The sequence below is a fragment of the Phaethon lepturus genome, unplaced genomic scaffold (genome assembly GCF_000687285.1).
Source record: "Phaethon lepturus isolate BGI_N335 unplaced genomic scaffold, ASM68728v1 scaffold38898, whole genome shotgun sequence".
NCBI lineage: Eukaryota > Metazoa > Chordata > Aves > Phaethontiformes > Phaethontidae > Phaethon > Phaethon lepturus.
Genome location: NW_010556170.1, coordinates 1 through 21,866, shown reverse-complemented (window position 1 = coordinate 21,866; position 21,866 = coordinate 1). Strand labels below are relative to the sequence as shown.

General features: G+C 39.6%; 1 protein-coding gene across 1 annotated transcript in view; it reads right to left on the bottom strand.

Moving 5' to 3' along the window:
* MAMDC2 (MAM domain containing 2) overlaps positions 1–21,795 on the bottom strand; it is a 29,018-nt gene extending 7,223 nt beyond the window's left edge. Inside the window, exons 1-8 of the mRNA XM_010292399.1 lie at positions 21,616–21,795; positions 21,419–21,503; positions 20,310–20,447; positions 17,414–17,670; positions 14,387–14,480; positions 11,629–11,775; positions 10,509–10,774; positions 542–635 (exon numbers count right to left, since the gene is read on the bottom strand). Coding sequence (XP_010290701.1) covers positions 542–635; positions 10,509–10,774; positions 11,629–11,775; positions 14,387–14,480; positions 17,414–17,670; positions 20,310–20,447; positions 21,419–21,503; positions 21,616–21,795 — 1,261 coding nt within the window. The remainder of the gene's footprint in view (positions 1–541; positions 636–10,508; positions 10,775–11,628; positions 11,776–14,386; positions 14,481–17,413; positions 17,671–20,309; positions 20,448–21,418; positions 21,504–21,615) is intronic.
* Between the last annotated feature and the right edge of the window lie 71 nt (positions 21,796–21,866).

The following is a 21,866-nucleotide window of genomic DNA, read 5'->3' as shown; positions in this document are numbered from 1 at the left end:
TAAAGTCTTGCTCAAAAACATTCAGTTTCTCCCACTACGCAGAAGGGAGAGTTAGACTCGACTTGTACGTCTTCATTAGAGAACTGCAGCTCAGATAAGGGACTGTGTGTTGGCCTTGCAAAACTGTACTTCTGGACTAAAAAGAATAATGCTTTGTTTTGAAAATATTGCTTTTGGGTCCATTCCTGGTTTCCTAAAAGCCATTTGAAAACTACTTTCCCTTCATTTGTTGGTTTTGTTGGTTTTGTTTTGGTTTTTTTTTTTTAAATTATAATGCCCCTAAAGGAACACTCACCTGCAATACAACTGCACCAGAGTCAGTGAAGTTGATTAGGAGTTAGCTGGTACCCCTGTGAATAAAAACTGGTCCTCGCTGTATGTATGCTACAGCAGAAAGAGGATTTATGCAATACTTATTGGAAAAAGAAAAGAAACCACAATGGAATGAAGGCAGCTGTAGGATAGGCTTGGAAAATGAAGGTATGCGACCTCCTGCTAAAAAGGGTAGCAGCTGTTGGATGACAAATATACATGGTCTTACCAGCAGCCTGGCAGCTTCCCAGGCTCAGTGATACATCATCCAGTGCCACAAGTCCACAGTCCCAGAAGCTTTTACACCAGCTGACAAAGACAACCTGCAACACACAAGGGAAGTTTCAGGTATCTAACAAAAGCTGGCACTGTCTGAAATTTTAGATTTTTCCAAATGTGCTAACAGTTTTGACACTACAGAACAGAAATTATGAATCCACTTTGTTTTGGTGCGTACTAATACTGCCAGTCACTAGAATTTCAAATCCAGTGGGGTTCAGATGTATGTTTTCATTCAATGGGAAGCGTTTTCTCACTTTTATAAGCAAATTATATATCTCTGTTATTTCTATATTTCTATATATTTCTATATTTCTATATATTTCATTAGGAGTGTATTTTTTAGTGTATGAGAAAACATGACTCACTGAGGCTGTTGTGTTTTTTTACCCCCCAAATAAAAACCGATATGAAGAGCTCAAATTTCCTCAGCTATCTTATCCTTACAACCGGGAGGTTTTATCCATGGAAAGATATACTTCAAAGAATAATGCAGACTGATGGCCAAGAGAAATGGCCATGGCAAAAAACAAAGAACAATAGAGATGAGATGAAACTACTGCCTAAAATGGGATTATTCAGGAATGACACAACACCATGATATCATAGAGCAGGAGGCTGGAAATGCTAAGCATCATTCACAGTGTTCATCTGGGTTTGTGAAGATAAGAATAGTGTCCAAGATGTTTTATTTGAATACACATTAATTTTGCCATGGAAAATACAAGTCACTCATGAGATGACAAAATAAAATGTAAAGAAACTGTAAGATTCCCGGCTGCCCTTCTCCCAAGGTTGACACAGATCTGTTTGAATTATAGAAGACACAATAAGGTTTATTTTGTGAAAATACTGCTGGTAGTTTTCTTTGCCTAACTACTGCAAACCATCTGTCTGACCATTGGGGTTATGACCATAATCTGGGAGGAGCTTTTCAAAACAATTCCTTTGTGATGAGGTCTGAGCTAGTGACTGGAGATGGCGTAGTGTCACTTCTAACAGTTTAATATTCTGGAACAACTGTAAACACCTCAGTTACATATTTGAGGTTAAATGCTGACTGATGGTTTCATGTGGGTACAAAAAGGTTATTAAAAATCGTTCATGCATTATTTTGTATGTCTTCTTTTTAACAGGCTTGGTAACACCTTCAATATGGTCATTATACTGGATTTTGCTAGATTGCTTCTCTATGTGGTATTTATTTACCCATCTGCTTATAAAACAGCCTGGGATGTAACTACACTTTAACCTTTAAAGCATGTATTGGTTATGCTGCCCACAATGGAGCAATTTTCAAAACCATTTTCCATTCAGTGCTACCAATCCTGGTAATAGTGATTATCTGTCTTGTAAACTGCTACAGGTGTGGACTTCTGGAATGCCCCTGCACAGCATGCACAACTGCTCAGTGTATAGTGGCCTAAAACTGGCCTTTTTTTTTCTTTTTTTTTTTTTCCCCTCTGTAGAGCTGCTCTCTTAGCCTTAAGGTTTAACAGGACAAAAATTGTTTCCTACTTTGTAAGTTCATTCTCAAGAAACAGGCGCGATCTATTAAAATATGGTAGCATCTCTTGGAATAAAGAATACAATAAATACTGACGTTGGGTGGACGTCATTCACCAGACTTTTAATAAATGCATTCTGGTGAACATTTGTAATAAACTAAAGACATATTATAGTCCTAAACCCAAGAATCTTCAGAAAACCACACATGAAAGGGTGAGGTCAGTCCTCGTTTGTGAAACAACATTTCCACACTGTGGAATCATGTTGTAAGTGATGTTTTCCTATTGACATCATTGGGAGCAGGATCAAGTTCTTTATTCTTAAATTGCAGTAATTTGTTCCATACAAGGTATGTAATTACCCATTAGATCCTGCAGAAAGCCCTCCATTTCAAAATCATCGCAACAATAACTGGTGGTCTCTCAAAGGCCATTGAACCAGTGGCCTTTGTACAATCAAAAGATTGATCTGTTTCTGTGACATTTGTAAAGTTGTTCAGCTTTGTAATCTGTAGCTTTAGCGTTACTAATTCTCCACTTGCCTTTGTGGTGCTGAGTGACACGCTGCCATGAGTAGACTTTATAATCGCACAGGGGTGGGGGAGCTTGTGGTTGGGAATGCAGAGTTTCCAGTGTTAGCTATAGCAAATGTACTGAAATTGTTCATTGTCTCTTCGGCTTATTTTGTTGTTATATTCTTGATTTAGTTTTAAGCAACGTGGTAGATCATATTTTTATTCACAGGTCAAATTTATTCACTCTTTTTTTTTTGTCTTAAATGTCCTTTTTTGTCATAAAGGGACACATCTTTGACTATTTGAACTTTGCCTACCAAAGTTGTATCAATTTGGATTTACTTAGCTATTCGTTTTCACTCTACATCAGACCTCTGAACCCCTTCTACAGTCTTGATAGTCTTGATAGTCTTAATCTCATAATGCTTTACATTTGTTCTTGCTTTGAATTAAAATATTTGCTAGGTCAATTATTCCAAAATAAATTTTTACAAAGTTATCTCATGTCTTGGAAAAGAATATAGGGGGATCTTTGTGCTCAGCTCACTCTTTTGTCATAAAACATGACAGATGAACAACATACTAATTGTTTCAAACAAGGTAACAAATCTTTCTGGACTTGCATGCTATCTTGGATGCTAAATTAAAAACATTATCAAATGCAGGCAGTTGTTGCCTGTGTTACTGAAAAATAAAACATATTTTCCTCTCATGTCTCTTTTTCTTCCAATAACAGGACACAGCCAGGGCAGTAGTTTCTTTCCAAATCATTGCCCTGATTTCTGGAAGCTGGTTTGTTTATTTTCCAGTCCTTAATCAATGCTCCTGTCCTGCAGCCTCAATGTATCAATCACCAGTTCTTAGCATTTATCCTGGATTATATCAGTAATGAGCAACACCAGATGAGAACAGCTGGTAGAGCAAGCAGGGTTTCACTTTTCCCGTGACATATTGTTGGGTTGTGCTGCAGACACTAAGTGAGGTAGAAGGGACTTCTCATCCTTAGCACTCTCCATCTGTACAAGTAGATGCGAGTCAAAATGGATGCATATGAAGTTTACCTGCTTTTGGAGGAGAAGAAAGAGTAGGACATGCAGCAGGGTACCTCCATGAAGAAGTGTAAGGAAGGACTAACAGGGAAGCTAGTAAAAGGAGGTTTTGAGGGAGCTGGACTAAGGACTGGAAAAAAGGAGAGAAGATGCCCCCAAACCCCTGTGTTCTGTGTATTTTCTTTCCTACTTGTTTATCCCAGAAAATATAGCTCTTGCTCCATTAGAGAGCCAGACCAGCCAAACAAAAGAAAAAATGTGACAGCAACCAGATCTGGAGACTTAAAAGCAAGCTATGACTCTGAAGCAAATTCATTTGCCTGGTCCCATCCTAGTGAATATTGCTAGGTTTGAACTACATCCTGTCTACCAGCTAACAGAACAGCCTATGGCCACAGGCTGTTAATGCTGTACCTACAGTCACTGGATTGCACTGTCCAGTTGAGAATACTGCCTGCACAGAAGGGTACACAGGACACCGGTATCCTCAGCTCTCCCCCAGGGCCCTCCTAGGTTTCCAGAAATCTGCTATTTTGGCGCTCTCCTCCTCTCAGTGAAAGTTTTCTTGGCTCTTTTTATAAGATGAAAAGGTTTTTGCCTTTAGACTGAGGAGTCTTGTCAGATGATGTGGCATCGTAATATCACAATACTAAGTACCCAGAACAAAAACTGAGCAAAAAAAGGAAATGTCAGTTAAGTATCACAGAAACCAAAAGGAGGTATGTAATATTTCATGCAACATACCTCCTTGCTTAGTTGCTGTGAAGATGCAGGCCACTTAGGGAACACTTTCTAACCTGAATAATTTTTACAGTTTCCAATATGTCATTTCCACAACCATATATCAAACACCACAGACAGTGGGGTACAAGTTTTGCAAGCACTAATACTAGTATTTACAGACTCTAATGTCCTCATTTTAAATAGACGTTTCCAGTGACTATTCTTTAAGAAATATGTTGTTTTCGAGGTGAGGGAAGGAAGGACAGAGTGCCATACTATAAAAATGCAGCTCATTCCAACCTCTTTAGGTTGCATACCTTATCGTGGGAAGACTGATCAAGGATTGTGTCAGAACGGTACCAAAAAGCTCATTTATTTGACACAAGTGGGGGTTTTTCAGAAGAGAAGGAGGAGGACATGAAGACTGGTATGTCTGCCCTCCTCCTGACTGGAAAGCTGTGTCCTTTATGCTAGTGACTCAGTCACGGGGATCTAGGACTTCATCATATATCCAGGATTGCTTTAGTCATTTATCTATGACTTCAGTGGACAACTGGGAGACACAAATTTCTCAGCAGCAAAGAGAAATGCTAACATAATTTAATATTGAGCATCATCACCGTGATGATGTGAGAACAAAGGTCCAAAGACCCCCATATCAAGCCCTAGGAAGGTGGAGGAGTGATAATGGATGTTTACGGAAAACAGTACAAGAAACAAATAACCATAAAGCTATTTGTGCTGTTATATTATGATCAGCCCGCAGAGAACAATTTGCTGAACTGGAAGTCACACCTGTACCACTATGTTTACAGTCCCTGTGAGGTCTATTTTCCATGAATTTGCCTAACCCCTTTTTAAATGCATGTATACTATTGGCCTCCACAGCACCCTGCAGCAAAGGATTTCAGCGTTTAGTCATTCCCCAAAAAGTGCTCGTTTTTGTTTGTTTTGAAGCATGTAAATATTAAAGTGCAACTCTCAGTCACTTGATTTTGCTTTCTCACAACTGCAACTAAAATTAGTTATGGAGGACAGGGGAAAACAAACAGATGAACTCCAGGAAAGAGAGTGAGGAAAAAAAAACATGAGAGAGGAAGAAAAGTAGACTGAAAGAATGAAAACACAAGAAATGCAGCCACAACTACTTTGATGGAAGTAGAGTGGACTGTTACGATGCCAGCTACCTTTCTGGGGATTTGGTTTTGAACTCTGTGGGAAGTATTCAAGCACTACAGCACTAGGTAACATTGCAAAAACTTGCATGAATGGATAAAAAACATGAGATGTTTGCTTTTGAAAACCTGAGCTTCAGAATGGTGAACCCAATCTAGCAAAAATTAACTGATATAAGCAGACCAAATTGTACTCAAACCTTCATTTTAATCTAGGTATCTGGACTTTGTTGTGAAGTTGCATAAAAGAAATATCTTTCCATGATGGCGTATACACACAAACACACACACACAATACTAAAATTCAGATTCTTACTCCATGGTGCATATGAGCATCTCCAGGTTGCTTATGCCATACGTGAATTTTCCTTTCAGTTAGCTCTGACATTTTCCTGCCATGTATTGGCCTGGAAGATCAGTTTCAGTACATTCAATCAGATTAAAAGGATCTACATACATACTTCAGACTCATATTTTTATGCTGCCCTTTTAAAGGCTTATACAACAAAGCATGAAGGGTTTAATTTATTTCAATATATGTTAGGAATTTTTTTTTCTTCCTTCTCATGTTCATTCCCTGGGCATTACAGAGTATAAAAACAATACTGTATGTGTGTAGGATCTTAGGTACTTACACTAACTAAAAGAGAGAATGCCTGAAGTACAAATTGAGAAATCAGGATTTTAAATTTCCTGCCTTCTCACTAACATTATATAGCATATGTATTTGCAGTATGTACACATACATACATACATATAGATATGTATAAACATTTATGACTTGCTTAGCTGGATCATACCCATCTAACCTTTTCAACATGGTAGTTTTAAAGTGTCATATTAAAGCCTGTGGGCCAGCTTCACGTTTCCTGCTCGCAGAACTGAAGCCAACAGTCTGTGCCAGACTGCAGTTAGCTAATTCAAAAAGAACTTGCAAAAACCATTACACAAACCAAGAGATGAAAATCTGAGCCTTTTTATTGCCTTGATGCAAACAAATACCTTATCAAAACTAAAAGATATCAGACATTATATATTGTTTTCAAAGCCTTGGGAATAGTATTCATAGTACAAGAAAGATGAAGGACATCATAGGTAATCAGATATTTTACAACAATTGTTTTCTGGCTGCAAAATCATGACGACCTTCAGGACTCCCTGGCCAAAGCAGCAAAACGACTGCCTCGCTGACTTTACTGGCCATCAAGGCACTGCCAGCAGACTGTTTACTGTTTCCACAGGCACTGACCCAATACACAAGTCACACCCAGTAACCAAGAACTTGATCAGCCAAACTACTGTGCATGCCTACAACTCGTTATCATCCAAGTCTAGACATGATCCATCTCAGAAAACAATATGATAGCCACATAGCCACCACATCTGTATTAGAGGGAAGGTGGTAGCCCTATCTTATTTTAAGACCACCTCACTCCATTAAAAGACTGTTTTTCACTTGCTTATAACATTGCCAAGACACAATGATTTCAGCTCAGACTTTCCATGCTAGGTCCTTGCTTCAGGCTTGTTTTGGAATATTTAAGCCAAAACAGTTCCATCATTTCCAAGAACAAGGCTAGGAAAAAAAGGTTTTCCTTTGCCCCATTAAAAAAATTCTTTGAAAAGCTTGGGCACTCCTATCCTTTGGAGTAGGAGCATGAAATGTGTCAGTGTTTCGTCTTTGTGCCAGAACTGTCTTTTCTGTCAAGTCATTAGTTTTTGAAAAACTAAAATTTGTAAGAAATGGGACAAGCAGGGCAAACAAACTGGGACATGGACAGGATTAGAGGGAAAAAAATTGGACTGTCCAGAGCTGCAGAGCCAGGAGTGAGATGGCGAATGGCAGGGGGTTTGCTGCCTATAGGGCAGGATAGATAAGACAAAGATGCATCAATGAGTAGGCAAGAAATGCAAGGACAGGTTTGAGGAGACAGGACAAGACAGGTCAAGCTTCAGTGAACTTGTTTCTCTCCTGTTGCTCTATACTGTCTCCCTCTAGAGCCTCCGAAGGGTAATCCCTGACTTGCAGGTTCCCACCACTCCTCGCTGTCAGGCAAAATGTGCTCTGATGCATGTCCAACACTGGCCTACACTGAAGACGGCCATTGAAATGCATGTTCCTTGTCACCTATTTCACTAGGTCCTAGGCAGACACACCTTTACAGATAACTAACCTAAGTGTTTATACAATGCCATACAGTGCTGCTTCATTTCCTTCTGTTGGCTTGGAAAAGAAGGAACAAACAAAATAAAGCATGAAAATACTTTTAAAAAGTATTAAGGTTGAAGAGTTGGGCATGAGATTGCAAGGAAAGGCCAGAACTGGGTTCACTGTGCAACTTCATTCAAGCCTGCTTGTGAATATTACAAGCAGAAAAATTGTAACTACACCAGTTTTTCTCCCTTGCCTTATGGCAAGCAGACACATGCTTAAACTCTAGCATCAGTTGTCTTTTGTATAATGTCTTCTCAGCCGTAAACATATCTTGATATACTTTTCCATGTTGACACACTTCAGACCTTCACTCATTGTCTTCCATGTACTATTTGTCCACAGAAAACTGGATAAATTGATGGTGTATATACATACACAGCCATCATGAAAACCGTAAGACCGTTATACAACGTTCAGCACATTATATCTTGTGCATGATTTATTATGTACCCATGGCATCTACTACATATACAAAACTGCAACTTAATCCCTACTTTAAACCTAAATTAATCTTCCAATCCAGGAAAAAAGACACTGTGATGGAATAGGTTTAAGCCAAAGGTAAGGTAAAACTTCATTGAATAGAATCATAGAATAGTTTGGATTGAAAGGGACCTTCAAAGGCCGTCTAGTCCAACCACCCTGCAATGAGCAGGGACATCTTCAACTAGATCAGGTTGCTCAGAGCCCCGTCCCAGCTGACCTGGAATGTTTCCAGGGAAGGTATCTACCACCTCTCACATCTCATCACTTCACACCCCTCCCCACCCCCAGCAAATACATAGTTATTTGGCTAATGAATGTCTGAATTATGATATGCAGAGTTCTGTAGAGACCAATAAATCTCACTTTTTGTGATATTTGAGGAAGGCCTCCTCAACAGAAACATTTTGCAACTTGCTTCCGTGGGAAAGAAGTCTTTCCCATCACAAGACCCTGAAGGACCCACTGAAGGTTTTTGAGAATTGCCAGAGGCCAGCAAACCCTCTTGCTGCAGAGCTCGGGGTTTCTTCCCTCCTGCAGAGGGAAGCCTTTGGGCTCAGAAGCAGCAAGGATATTCCCTTCCCTTCTTTATTCTCCTCTGTCCTGCTGTCCCCATCTGTTACTGCCTACGGACAGGCTGTAACTGCAGACAGCCGCAATTCACGAAAAACTTTCCATCCCAGGCAAGCTTCTTCACAAATGTTTTAGATACCCTAACTTCTAGGAAACATAAAAATAGTTCTTCATAAATTCATATTGGAAAAGATTTTCCATGTAAATGTCAGATGCTAAAAAAACTGCCACCTCCAAGGCTATAAACCATTTCTAACAGTCATGCTCAGCTGTCATCACCCCTCACACAGTGTATTACGCTACACAAGCTACTGAACCTTCTCAGAAGTAATAAAGAAATATGTAAACAGGAGATGGCAAATATATGTTTTAACCTTGCCTTTTCAAATACCTTTTAATGCTTTAAAAAAAGAGAAAAATACTTTTCTGCAAATATTTTGGGATGATACTGTAAGAAACTTTTCTATCATGCACTTGCTGGGCAGTAATAAAATTCTTTCTTTTTTTATATCAGCTGAAAGGGAATTAGAAATTCTATTATGTTTTATGCATAAAAAATATGTACAGTAAAATTCCATCAATTTTTTAAGCTATCGGATAACCGAGAGAGAACACTAGCCAAGAATTAAGAATGACATTTTTAGCATAAATTTCCCTTTTAACACAGTTAAGCGACTTTTTTTTTTTTGGTGAACTTTTTCTTTTACAAGGTATTTACTTCTAAGAAAAACACTTTTTTTTTTTCAAGAAGAGTTAAACTCAGTAACTACTGCAATTTCAATAATTACTTTGTAGTGGGGAAAATGCTTAAGATGTTTGTAATTTAGAAATACCTCGTTACAAGACAAGCTTTCTTGCATATGTTCATAGTGCTATCACACTGTGAAAAAAAGATGGATTTTTCTCGGTGTCATCAGATAGTAATCCATCTGTTCCTCCTTAGGTGACTCATAAATAGTGAAAACCCTTTACAGAAATCGGGATAACTGCAGAAGTAGTGCCTACACAGATTTGCATAAAAGTCAGTCTTTGCAAAAAGAGTGGAGGTGAGGCATAACAGCAGCTTGAGGACTTACTGAGGAGGTGATGTGAAATATTATGTTATTCGTATTAACCTGCTGAGATAACAAAGTGACCTCTCTAACCAAACATTGCAAAAACTTCAAGCCCATTGCTCTAAATTACACTGACTTCTGGTTTCATATTTTACTCCAGTGGTTGAGTTTAGCGAAGGAGGATCAGCTCCCCATTTTGACCAGAATTTACCAATATTGACTGTTTAGATTAATTAAAAACTGTAATTGAGTACGGTGATGCAAACCACACAGGAAACAAACAAACAAAAATGAGTGAACGTGGAACCTGCTGAGAAACCAAGATGCAACAGTCTATCGTTAGAGCTCTTGCGTGAAGTTTCCACAAATACTGTGACTACGGTTGAGGACACCAGGGCAACGCTGCCCTGTCCCTGGTACAAAGCCCCTTTATCAGGGCTCCTATGAGAGCCGGGCTGTGAAGAAACGCTCCACTCCCTGCTGTACTGCCTGGGGAACTCTATTTCACTTTGCAGTTATAGCTGATTTAAGCTTAATCCCCAGATAATACAGAACCCTAGGAGGAGAAAGCAAGGAAAATCTCCATCCAGAGTTCAGCAGATTTAAAGAGTTGGCTCTTACCTTGCAAGGCATAGGCTTTTTGAAAGAGATTTCCGCTTGAGTCCAAACTCCCTTTGGAGAGTCCAAGACGGACCAGATTTTCTCTTGAACAACATGATTCTCCTCAAAGATATAAACAGCAAGAGTACCACTCATTTTGAAAAACCCATATAAGGCATAATAAAAACGCAGACAAAACTGCAAGTTTCCTGGCAGGGTCGGGCCATACAGACGTCCAATGTACCCAGGCTGTGATGTAAACTTTGTGTTTGCCAACAAGTAATAACCTGCAAGACAGCACAATTATTGAGTATTTCTAATACACAATTAGCACAGCTGATTTGCTATTAAAGCAGCATCCATTATTGCATCAGACTGTAGGTATAAAAACAGTTTCTACTGGCAGGGAACAAATTATCACACTCTGTTTGAAAGGAAATAAGAATTTTTCTAAAAGTTTCCCAGCTGCTTCAAGCTGAACTGGCACGTGGCTAAGTTACCAGAAATAAGCATTTTTCAAATTTACACTAAAAAATTCTCTGGCCTGCTGGCCTCACTGGAAACCTGGCTGTTTCAAGGGCACTGCTCCAAGACCAAAGAATGAAGGATGAGGCACAGGACCTATTATTCCCTGCACCAAGTATAAAGAGGTGAGACTTTAGCACAGACTATTAAGGACCGTGAATACTCTACGCAAAGAGATGTGTGAGTTTCAGAACTTATTAGCAGGCCTTTCACTACATGGCTTCACTACGCAAGATTTCACAGTTTACCCTTAAAAATGCCAACTATCCTAAGCCTGGAAGTGCTAAGAGCCCACCATTTCTCCATTATGGTAGTATTATATTTGCTTGCATATTTTTGTGGCATCATCCCTTCAGTGACTACAGTTCAGTATAGTGAAGATACTCTGATTTACAGCCGTGCATGACTATTCAATAGGTGACCTTCTCCCTCTATGTGTGGCACAGCCAGAGTCCCAGCTAGAACAGAGCAGTGTATGCTGATTTTTAATGGCAGGGAGTTGCAGTGAGGCAATCTAGTGAGTGTGCTGATGACAATATTTAACAGGGTGAACAATGATACAACAGGTTAACCTTTATATGCAGTTTGACTCTTCTAGTGAAAAGTTTTGATTTACCGAATCCGGTAGTGTGATCTCCTGCTCTGTACACATTACGCTTCACCTTCACTCTGCTCCATCCTGGGCCGTCTTTGGGATCCTGGTAGAAATTACACAGATCTTCCTCAAAATTGCAGCCTGCCTCAGCAGGATTGAAAGGAGTTCCTAAATGATAGATGCATATGTTCTGTTAGGAAGCGCACAGTGTAATAAGCATACGTATTTGAAGCACAAGGATGCCAAAGTGTACTCTGTTTCCTCCTTTTTTGCATTACAGAAGATGAACATGTGCAAAGATGTTACACATATATCAATCACAATGGGATCAAACTCAATTTTTGGTCACAAATGGGTGTTATTTTCTTATATGTGTGCTGGAGCTGGGAGGAAACCTCCTTCACGGCCCCTATAAAATATAAAAAAGCTACAGATATTAAGATAATATTCCTCCTTTGGGATATAACACACAAAGACATTCAGACAATTTGTTTTCATCCTCCTTCTTCATTCAAAAGGTATTTGGACAAAATGGGTGTGAGTGTGCATGTGTGCATGGGTGTCATATTTTCATTTCAGTTTCCAAGGGGATAACTTTCTAACATCAACATTTAATATTATTTTTAAAAGCAGTTTTTAAAAAAAACTTTTGTAGTCACGTATAATGTGTGTGTGCGTATGCATGCTGTAAGTATGTAAGCCAAAGAACTTTTGGTTCATGTACCACCTCATGGCTACTGACCACTGGAGCTATGTCTCACGCATTTTAGCACTGCAGCAAGGAAAGTTGCACCATTTGTAGTGACGCTGATTAAAAGCGAAGACCCGTGAGGTGGAGTTCATGGGTCAGGATTTGCTTCTGTCTGAAAAAATCCCCCTGGTGCACGGGTGCTTTTATGTAAAACATTTCTCCTTCTTTAAAAGCCTCATCAGTCACTTGTACCAGATGCTGGGGGAGGAGGGACACGACCCAGAGCCATCATGCGATTTTTGGCTATGTCAGGAGTCAGGACCGTGTAAGCATCGCTCTACAGCAGCACACATGACCCTTCAGCACGGAGGCAAAGAGGGGCTTCCCAGCAGGGGCAGGAAGGGCAGGGACACAGGCGATCAGCTTCAGGAGAAGCAAAATTTTGGCATGGGTGACATGCCTGTGGTCTTTTCAGCTTCAAATAAGCCAGATCTAAGCACTGCCCCTGCCTACAGAGAAAAACGAGCCCCCCATTCTGCTTTCCCAGCTAAAGAAAACACAGTTGGAGCACTACCAGGTCCGGGCAGCATTAAAGATTCATCCTTTGGTGAGCAAGTTTAATAGTCTGGTACCTTTTCCCTCTGTTTGGCTGACATTGAGACCTTTGTTGATCAAAACGTCTGGAAAAATAAGGAAAAAACTTGATGCTGTTATATACACTGCTATGGCTGACTGCAAGTAGAATGAAGATCTCCTGTTTTTTAACATCTGTACTCGAAACAACTGAAGATGGAAGTAGGAGATAAATCTGAAGGATTAACCAGATTTGTTGTAGTTCAACAAAATATAAAGCAAATGATTTGCATTCATTTCTCAAACAGAAGAAAACTGCAAAACTTCAAAGTCAGAGTTAGTAGTCAAAGCTCTAGCTGAACCTATCAAATTTACCAATCAGAGTAGATCTGAATTTGGGTTGTGATAGCGTGACTAGATCAAGGTTAGGGCAGAAAACACTGTAAAATTCGTCCCATACCTCAACACATATAAACTATCTGCAAATTAAAATGGAGGACACAGATGAGCACACAGCTCCAATCCAAGGGATACTGCAAACATAATTCTGGATTTTTGTTGCAAAACAAAGCAAAAACAGAACAGGCATTGAGGAGTTAATGAAACAACTAGATTTACTCAGACAAGAGTCATGGATTAATAATCTGGAATACACCTCCCGTTGATACGTGAGCAGTGTAGGTAAAAGCTAGCAAAGACTCCAAGCAGATTAAAAAGGGCAAAAAAAAAAAAATCTCTTTTTTCCTTGATCACTTCAAAACATTAGCCAAAAATTCAAACTTGTGGCCAAAAGGATGGATGGGCTCAGTGGGAAACCAGTAATCTACTTTTGACTATTGCTTAGTGCTACAGTAAAACTCAAGCAACCAGGACACAGCTACTTAAGAGGCTGCATTCACAAATGACAAAGTCAGTCCTTCATCCCAAGTGCCTCTAGAGCAGAGGATTCAGGTGGATTCAGCTGACTTCTGCTGCTGTGAAGACTTAACAAAATCCTGACAGACATGCTCCTCTCTGAGATAAATAATACCTCCTGGAGGAGTGAAGACAGGAAGGCAAGGCTCCTGTTTTGGCTCTGAAGAAGACCTCAGGGCATGTGTCACAGAAGAACATATACCCTACATCGGCAATAATAAAAAGCCCAGGACGTTTTCTTCCTCATACCGTCAGACCTGGGGAAATCCTCCTCTCTTCTGTAACAGGCCTGCAAGTGGTAATTTGTTCAAAAGTTGGGGTGATGCAAATACAGCATTCAGTCCAGCTCTCTGGTTGCAGATCCCTGAGGCAAGGTCTTTGGGGAGGAAGCTTTAAAGACTGGTTTCTGGATCAAATGAATGGCATTAGTGTTTATCTGCTTTTTTGTCACCAGGAGGAAGAGGAGCCCAATGGCACTGGTCAGTTGAGAAGGTAGCATGTGCTCATTGCTACCAAATATTGCCAGTACTGCCAGATGGTTCAAGAGGGGCAAAGCAGAGGGGGAAAACAAGGGAGATAAATAGAAATAAGAACTCATACCTGTCTGATTGCTGCAGTAAACTGGAGAGAAAGAAATGTCATCAAGGGCAACGTAACCTCCCTTGGCACTATTGAAAGCAACTTCAAATATTACCTGGAAATGATAATTTTTTGTTATTCATCTACCATATACACAACAATAATTTTGGTACACATATTCGTATTACACAGTTCTGATCGTATGTCCCAGACAGACTCCAGGGCATCTCAAACAACACTGCAGGTGTTGGGACAAATTAAATTATATCACTTATTAGAGATATAAGTCAGAGCCTGGTCCTGGAAACAGACCTTTGCCCACTCAAGGTCAAGGAAAAATCAAGGTGAACATAGCTCTTCTGCTGCTTTATGAAGCATCAGTTTTAAAGATGCAGTAAGGCTACTGTCATGATATCCTACAAAGCCAGTATTCAGGGTCGTCGGTCTGTATTGACTATAACTCCAAAGCTCCCTAATTATTACTGTATCTAGAATCTATCTGCATCAAGAGCTAAAAACAAACTGTGTGGATTACCCTGCAGTTACAATACTAAGTTTTACTGTTTTCTCTAAACATCCTCAGACACTGAAGCCCACGCCTTGGCATCAGCTGGCAGGGAAGATTTCCTTTAAAAACATCAGTTAAGATAAGAACCAGAAAAAAGCTATCGCTGTGTTTTGTTTACCACAAAAATCAAACAATGTTCATTCCCAAGGGACATAATTTCCTCAAGTAAGTGGAGGACAGTCCATAACTCTTGAGGAAGTGTATTAAAATTTCTCTTAAGTATCAAAGCTTTGAGTTACAGGAAAACTTTGAGAAAAGGCCTGAATCACAAGGCAACCCCAGGGACAAAACAAGGATATGAGGACAAATGCTTCCAGAGTGAGATCCTATTCAGTGAAAGCAATGCCTGTGATGTCTCGCCTAGGGATGGGAGCCAAACTAGGAGCGCTGTGAAAGAATCCTTAGCAATCTCCTTTAGCCAGATGAAACAGAGGAAGACCCTCTTGAAGTAACTGAAGAAATCATATGCAAGGTTTAATCTTATTTGTATAAATGATCTCTAAAATAATGACTGTGTTGGATTACATAAAAATTCCTGGAGTAGAATAAAGGCCCACCTAGCCCTCAGTCTTGTTTCCCGCAGAGGTCACCTACAGAAAGAACTTAAGACAATGACAAGTTCCCTCACATTGCATTGCTGATGGATTCCTTCTTTCCCATTAATTTGTCTAATCAGGTTGTGAACTGATCAGAATAATGGGATCCATAGTATGCCATGGAGGTGAGTTCTACAGTTATGTGATGCAGGAAAAAATCCTCCCTTTGGTTTATTTTAAAGCTGCTACTTGGTAATTAAGAATTTGGAAGAGCATCATAAATTATGAGAAAAAGGGAGCAGTTAATCTTTGCTGTCATTCATGATTTTTATGAACCTCTATAGTATTCTACTTCAGTATTTTTTTTAGTAGGCTGAAAACTGTTATTTCATTAATGTAATTCCTCCATACTTTTGATTGTCCCTACCTTCCTCTTGTAGTTCTAGGATATTCTTTTCTCACTGAGAGGGTTGCAGTTGTATACTCTGCTCAACCCAGGGGTACCCTTGTGCATTCATCCAGTGGTACGACATCCTCTGTTTTGCTGTTTATTCCAGTATAGTTTCCAACATTACAGATGTTTTTATGAATGCCACTAAGAACTAAGAGGATGTTTCACAAAACTAAACACAGTAATGCCAAGCTCTAAGTGATCGTTAATTAGTTTCTGTCTATAGCACTAGGACTGTTTTTCATGTTACATATTACTTTGTATTTATTGAATAAGTAATTCACTTACCATTCAGTATTATGAGACCTTATCAGATCTAATCTTTCCCATACCATTTTAAGTCTGACAATTCAAATGGATGACTTGGTCACTGACTTTACAGAGTATAAAAGAACTATGTTAACATCTGATGAAAATTACCTTTACCCCTAATAATTTCTGAAAATCTGCAGGTTTACGGTGAATTAACAAATAAATAACTTTTGTGGAGTTAAAGCACGTAGAATGAAAGGCGATTTATTTGTCATCCTAGTATTAGGAGTATATATATAGGGAGAGAGTACATATGTATATAACAATTACATATATAGGTGTAAAATATATATCATATATGTTTGCATACATGCAAGTATATACGTGTGTATATAATACATATAGACTGTTTCTTCCAGTCTTCTAAGATATTTATATATGTATGGGATATAAGAATGTATATTTTACATATATATAAAGATATGATGTATTTATGCAGATATACTATATATATACACCCATACACACATTTTTATACATATATATGTGTATGTGTGTGTGTATATATTTTTTTATACATACTTATATATATATGTAACATGTTTATTCCAGTCTCCTAAGGTTTGGGGGTTTTTTTCAGTAAACACCAGGGAATAAAAAATTCAATTTCTTTCTGATGCTCTTGAAATTCACTACAGTAACCACAGAAAACTGGCTTTCACATCTAAGGACTACTGTACTCTTATGACCCAAGTTTGGACTCTATCTCGTGAAAGCACAGAAGGACTGAATTGCAGGATTGTATAAGGTAGAGAACAGAGCTCAAATATTTCTTTAAATTTTTCTTCTGCAGTGGGAGGCATGCATTATTTTATGATACTCAGCATCCTCAAAAATGGATCACTGAGTCACAGAAATTTGGGACTGAGAGAACATTGACATTATTTAGTAGGAACCGAAAGACCTAACATTAGTAGGACTCTACAACCTCCCAAGGTATTCTGTTCAAGCACTTCACCACCTGACTTCATCTTTGCTGCAAATCAAGCACTGGTATGGAAAGTGATTCCTCCTTGACCCTTATGCAGTAAACAAAGGAAACAACAGATCGCCAGCATCTTTATAACCATCTTACAGATACTGGATGGCCACTGCCACGTTCCCGACTTGGCCCGAGTCGGCCCTGATGACTGACGCAACCTGGAAGTCATAGCTGGACTGTGCAGGAACGATTGCGTTACCTCCATGGGGTACGGCGCATTGAAGTCAACTTCTGCTAGTGCCCAGTCCATGCTCAGTGCACTGTCTGTCTTCCAGATCTCTTCATAAAAGCCACTTGTGTCTCTCAAGTAAACGGTAAATACAATGCTACTCTCCTGCTTAAGTTGATAATAAAAAGATAAGCAGCCAGACATTGGGGCAGTGGTCTTTGGTGAGATTAGCTGGGCCACTTCCTGGAAATGTTTGACATAAACAGAGTCCACATACATGTAGTGACCTGAAAGTATAAAAGAAACTTGGTATAAGGATGCTTTTTAAAGGAAACCACTTAACAGAAGTATCAGGAGACGGGCAGGGACTACACATGTATCTCTACGACCTGGACAACAATGGCTGATTCCTAGGAAATTTTAGTAATTCTAAGAGATTTTTTTTTTCTCCTTTCCTCTTATGTACAACCCACAGTTGTTTGGCTAAGACACCACTTAGAAACAGTCAGTCTCAGCTTTTTCTTAAGTCTTTACTTGAGACCTTTATATTGAAGAAAGTAATAAACTTTCTGAATTTTGGGAGCTGTTCATAAATGGAAAAATGTGTTACAAGTGAGTAAATTCCCTGCCTCCCAACAGCTCAGTATAGTATTTAGTCTTTTTCCAAGTGCAACTTTTTCTGAGGCAACCCAAGTAAATGAACAAGACTATAAGCCATATGTTTCCTCACATGTTTTACTCAGCAGTTCATTTACTGATGAATGAACTGCCAAATAACCTTTATTCTGCATATTTCATTGCTTGTATAATTCTGCTCAGTTTATCTAGGATTTGGTTTCTAAATATTTTATCTTTACTGAATAGACTGGTTTTTTGTAAAATCCTTAAAAAAGATTTTTGGGAGATAAATCACACTCTTATCGCTCTCTGCAACTACCTGAATGGAGGTTGTAGTGAGGTGGATGTTGTTTTTTTCTCCCAAGTAACTAGTGATAGGACAAGAGGAAATGCCCTCAAGTTGTGCGAGGGGTGGTTTAGATCAGATATTAAGAAAAATTCATTTACTGAGAGAGTGGTCAAGCATTGGAACAGGCTGCCCAGGGAGGTGGTGGAGTCACCATCACTTGAAGTGTTCAAAAAATGTGTAGATGTGGCACTTCAGGACATGGTTTAGTGGGCATGGTGGTGTTGGGTTCGTGGTTGGACTTGATGATCTTAAGGATCTTTTCCAATCTTAATGATTCTGTGATTGATATTATGTTAATAAACAGAAAAATGCATTACAAATGAGTAGATTCCCAGCCAATATGATTTCAGGATTGTCAAAGGGTACAGCTTCTCAGATTTTGATTTTGGAAGAGCTGTCTTGATTTAAAGATGATGCATCCGTGTGCACGGATATGCTGTGCATCTGTAGTTTTTCTTCTACCACTCCCAGCAACACAGCATCAGGCAGTATCAGTTGATGAATGGAAAAATGGTTCTTCACAAGTAGAAAACTTAGAGGAGAATGAAGTGTCAAACTGACAGGGTATTTCAGCATGGACACGGCACACTGTGCCATTAGGTTTGCATCTACACCACTCTGTTAATTAGCTAATAGAGTTCTCAAACCTGGAGATACCACTTCTCGCTTCACTTCGGTGAAAGGAGGGGAAAGGGCTTGCTTGGCTGTGGTTTTCCTCCAAGCCTGCCCACTGCCAGGGAACTGGTGACACTGCAGCAGTACTTGCCTGAGAAGTTCTGGGCTTCATTTCTGCTCTGCAGTTTTACCACATTTCATAGCTTAATTATGATGTCCCTGGCTGATGTACCTTCGCAGCACAATTCTTGCAAAAAGAAGGCTCTTCTGTGACTTTTGGCTTTTTGGGGTCTTCTCAGTCAATGGCCAGCAGTGAGGGTTTGATGTGAAAAAGAAACACTGTGGCTACAAGAAAACAGATCCCTCCCAGTTGGCAGCGTTTCCTATGACATACAGTACTTTATTTAATAAGCAGAGCCACTGTCTGCTGTTGAAGTTGTGGTGAGTTAAACTTCCATCAAAATTTTACCAGCATTTAGGTGCCGTGGGGTGATGCAGGGCGGGACCGACACTCTGTACTCAACTCACACAATTGTGAGGTAAATAAAAAGGCACAGCGGCGTGAGTTAAGGAAAGAGGATCAACCTCGCTTGCCATGATGTGATTCCTTGCGCCGTCACAAGTGTCGTGTTGTCTGAGATGCGCAGTGTGCTAGAGCAGCAGATGTCCTGACCATCACCTGCTGCAACACCTCGTGCAACACTACGTCAAAGGCTAAGATATCCCCCAGCCCTTCTCTTTGACTACGTAAAATGTTCTCCTCTCAACAAGGTGGCTGGGACAAGTATTTCATACAGGGCAAGTGCTGAAAATCCTTTAAATCTGTACTGCATTCTGCTTCCTACAGACTGTATTAACAGCACCAAATTTGACTGAAAGAAAGAAAACTCCTAAACTGTGCAGTTTAACACGAGATTCTCCAAACATGTTTCAGTCCCTTAGCTTTCCTGCTCAACTCTCCCAATAGCCACTGGAAAGAAAATCCCTGCCAGATGTACAGAGCAGCAGTACAAAATTTTTAAAATTATTGTGGCCCACACTTTTAGAATCCACAGAAAGATTAATTTTCCCCCTCTCTGTCCAAAATTTTATCATTATTTTGAGTAATTCTGAAGCCTAGAAAAGGGCATAACAACCCTAATACAAAGCTTCGAGGAAACTTTGCGTGAACTTCTGCAAATTCTCCATCTTTTTCTAAGCCCTTTTTTTCACATAAATCATTCTTACCCGACCCAATGCCAGGAGAAAAGAAAGAAATCACGTAACGATTTGCAGTTTAAGAGTCATACATGGATCACAGACTCAAATTTTCCACTATACTTCTGTTTTACATTTGTTGCTTACCCAGTTCACTGTTAAGTGTGTGGTCTTTGGGCAGGATAGACTGAGAATTGCGAATATTCCCTCCACCAACAAACCAGTTGACGTTGGGGTTCCAGCGGTTCACAAAGCCACAAAGATGATTTTCTTCAAAGTCACATTCTGCAATTGCAGACATCACCAGCTGAGTGCACACGTTTTCATTACAGAAACTGGAAGAGAGGCTATTGCTAAGAACTGGCCTCGTTTTACATATGGCAGTGCAGGTGGTAACACTGTATTTATAAAACCGGACACAGCACTTAGCAGCTTATAATAAATGGAAGCAAACTTGGACACAATTTTTGATCAGTTTTTGATAAAATTCTCATTTCCATCCTGTTTGTTCCAATCTATCTTTTCATTATTTGGCAGTATAGGACTGCTGTAATTTAGAAGCAAATAAAATAAGATTTAAAATATATCACTTCAGAATATTAGATAGTCAGAGCAGAACCTCCACTTGTAAATCAGGGATGGCTAGAAGCAAAGCAGGACTAGTATTTCATAGCGGTAATGAGATCGCGTTGTTTCCTTCACAGGGCCAAAGAATCCTGACAATTCAGTTGGACTCCGCCAGAGCTCCCCAGAAACGCAAAGGTCTCCCAGCCTGCTAGCCACTGAAATTTTTGAACTTCATTAGCGGCTTTTGGCAAATGTAATGAGGAAATAGCAGTATGTGTAAATATCAACACAGTTTTCACTCTGCAGCCTGGAAGATGCCGCTGTAAGGAAGCATGAGCCGGCAGATAGCTGAAATAACGTCGCAGCTGTTATGTCCAATATTTGCAGTAGTCTAGTTTTGCGAAAATATAACACGTGTTCCTGCTTGAACAATAAATAGCTTTAGAATGAATTATCATATGTGAAATGTCTATATATATCTCACAGAGATGGTTGAATAAAAACACATATTAGTATGCACAACCTTAGCTTAAAATATCTATATTGAATATGGCAGCCTACTTTTTAATAAGAAAAAAGCCTTTTTTTTTTTTTTTTTCTAAATCCAGGCCTTTAATTCAGTTTTAAAACTGCCAACAAGGCTTTTTTTTCTATACAGAGAATATGGGAGCTGAGCAGACAGTACTTACCAATACAGTATCCAGGAGTTATTTTTATTTCGAAAACTGCTATACTGGCAGATTTATCCTGTCCCATTTCACCTTCCAGTACAATCTGCACAATACAAACCAAACTGTAAATTCTAGGTTTCAGTATTTCCATTACCACCCTGGATATTTAAACAGGAGAACAAATCAAACACATGTCGGGGGCTCATCGTCCTTACAGTCAGGAGAGGTGCTTTTGCTGGAGGAGCTTGGGAGGATGCCCTAAAGACGGAGTCCGTGTCCTTCCTTGAGGGCAGAAGGCACTGTGAAGGACCATGAGACAAGACCAGAAATTCCCACACTTCACGTAAGAGTACGGGACTCCAGATTCCCTCAGCTGTGGCTATACAGGACGTCATTGTGAGAGGTGCGATGTGCCGGGGTTTGGGTAGAAACACTCTCCCCTCCGCTTCTGACTCCCACCAGGAGG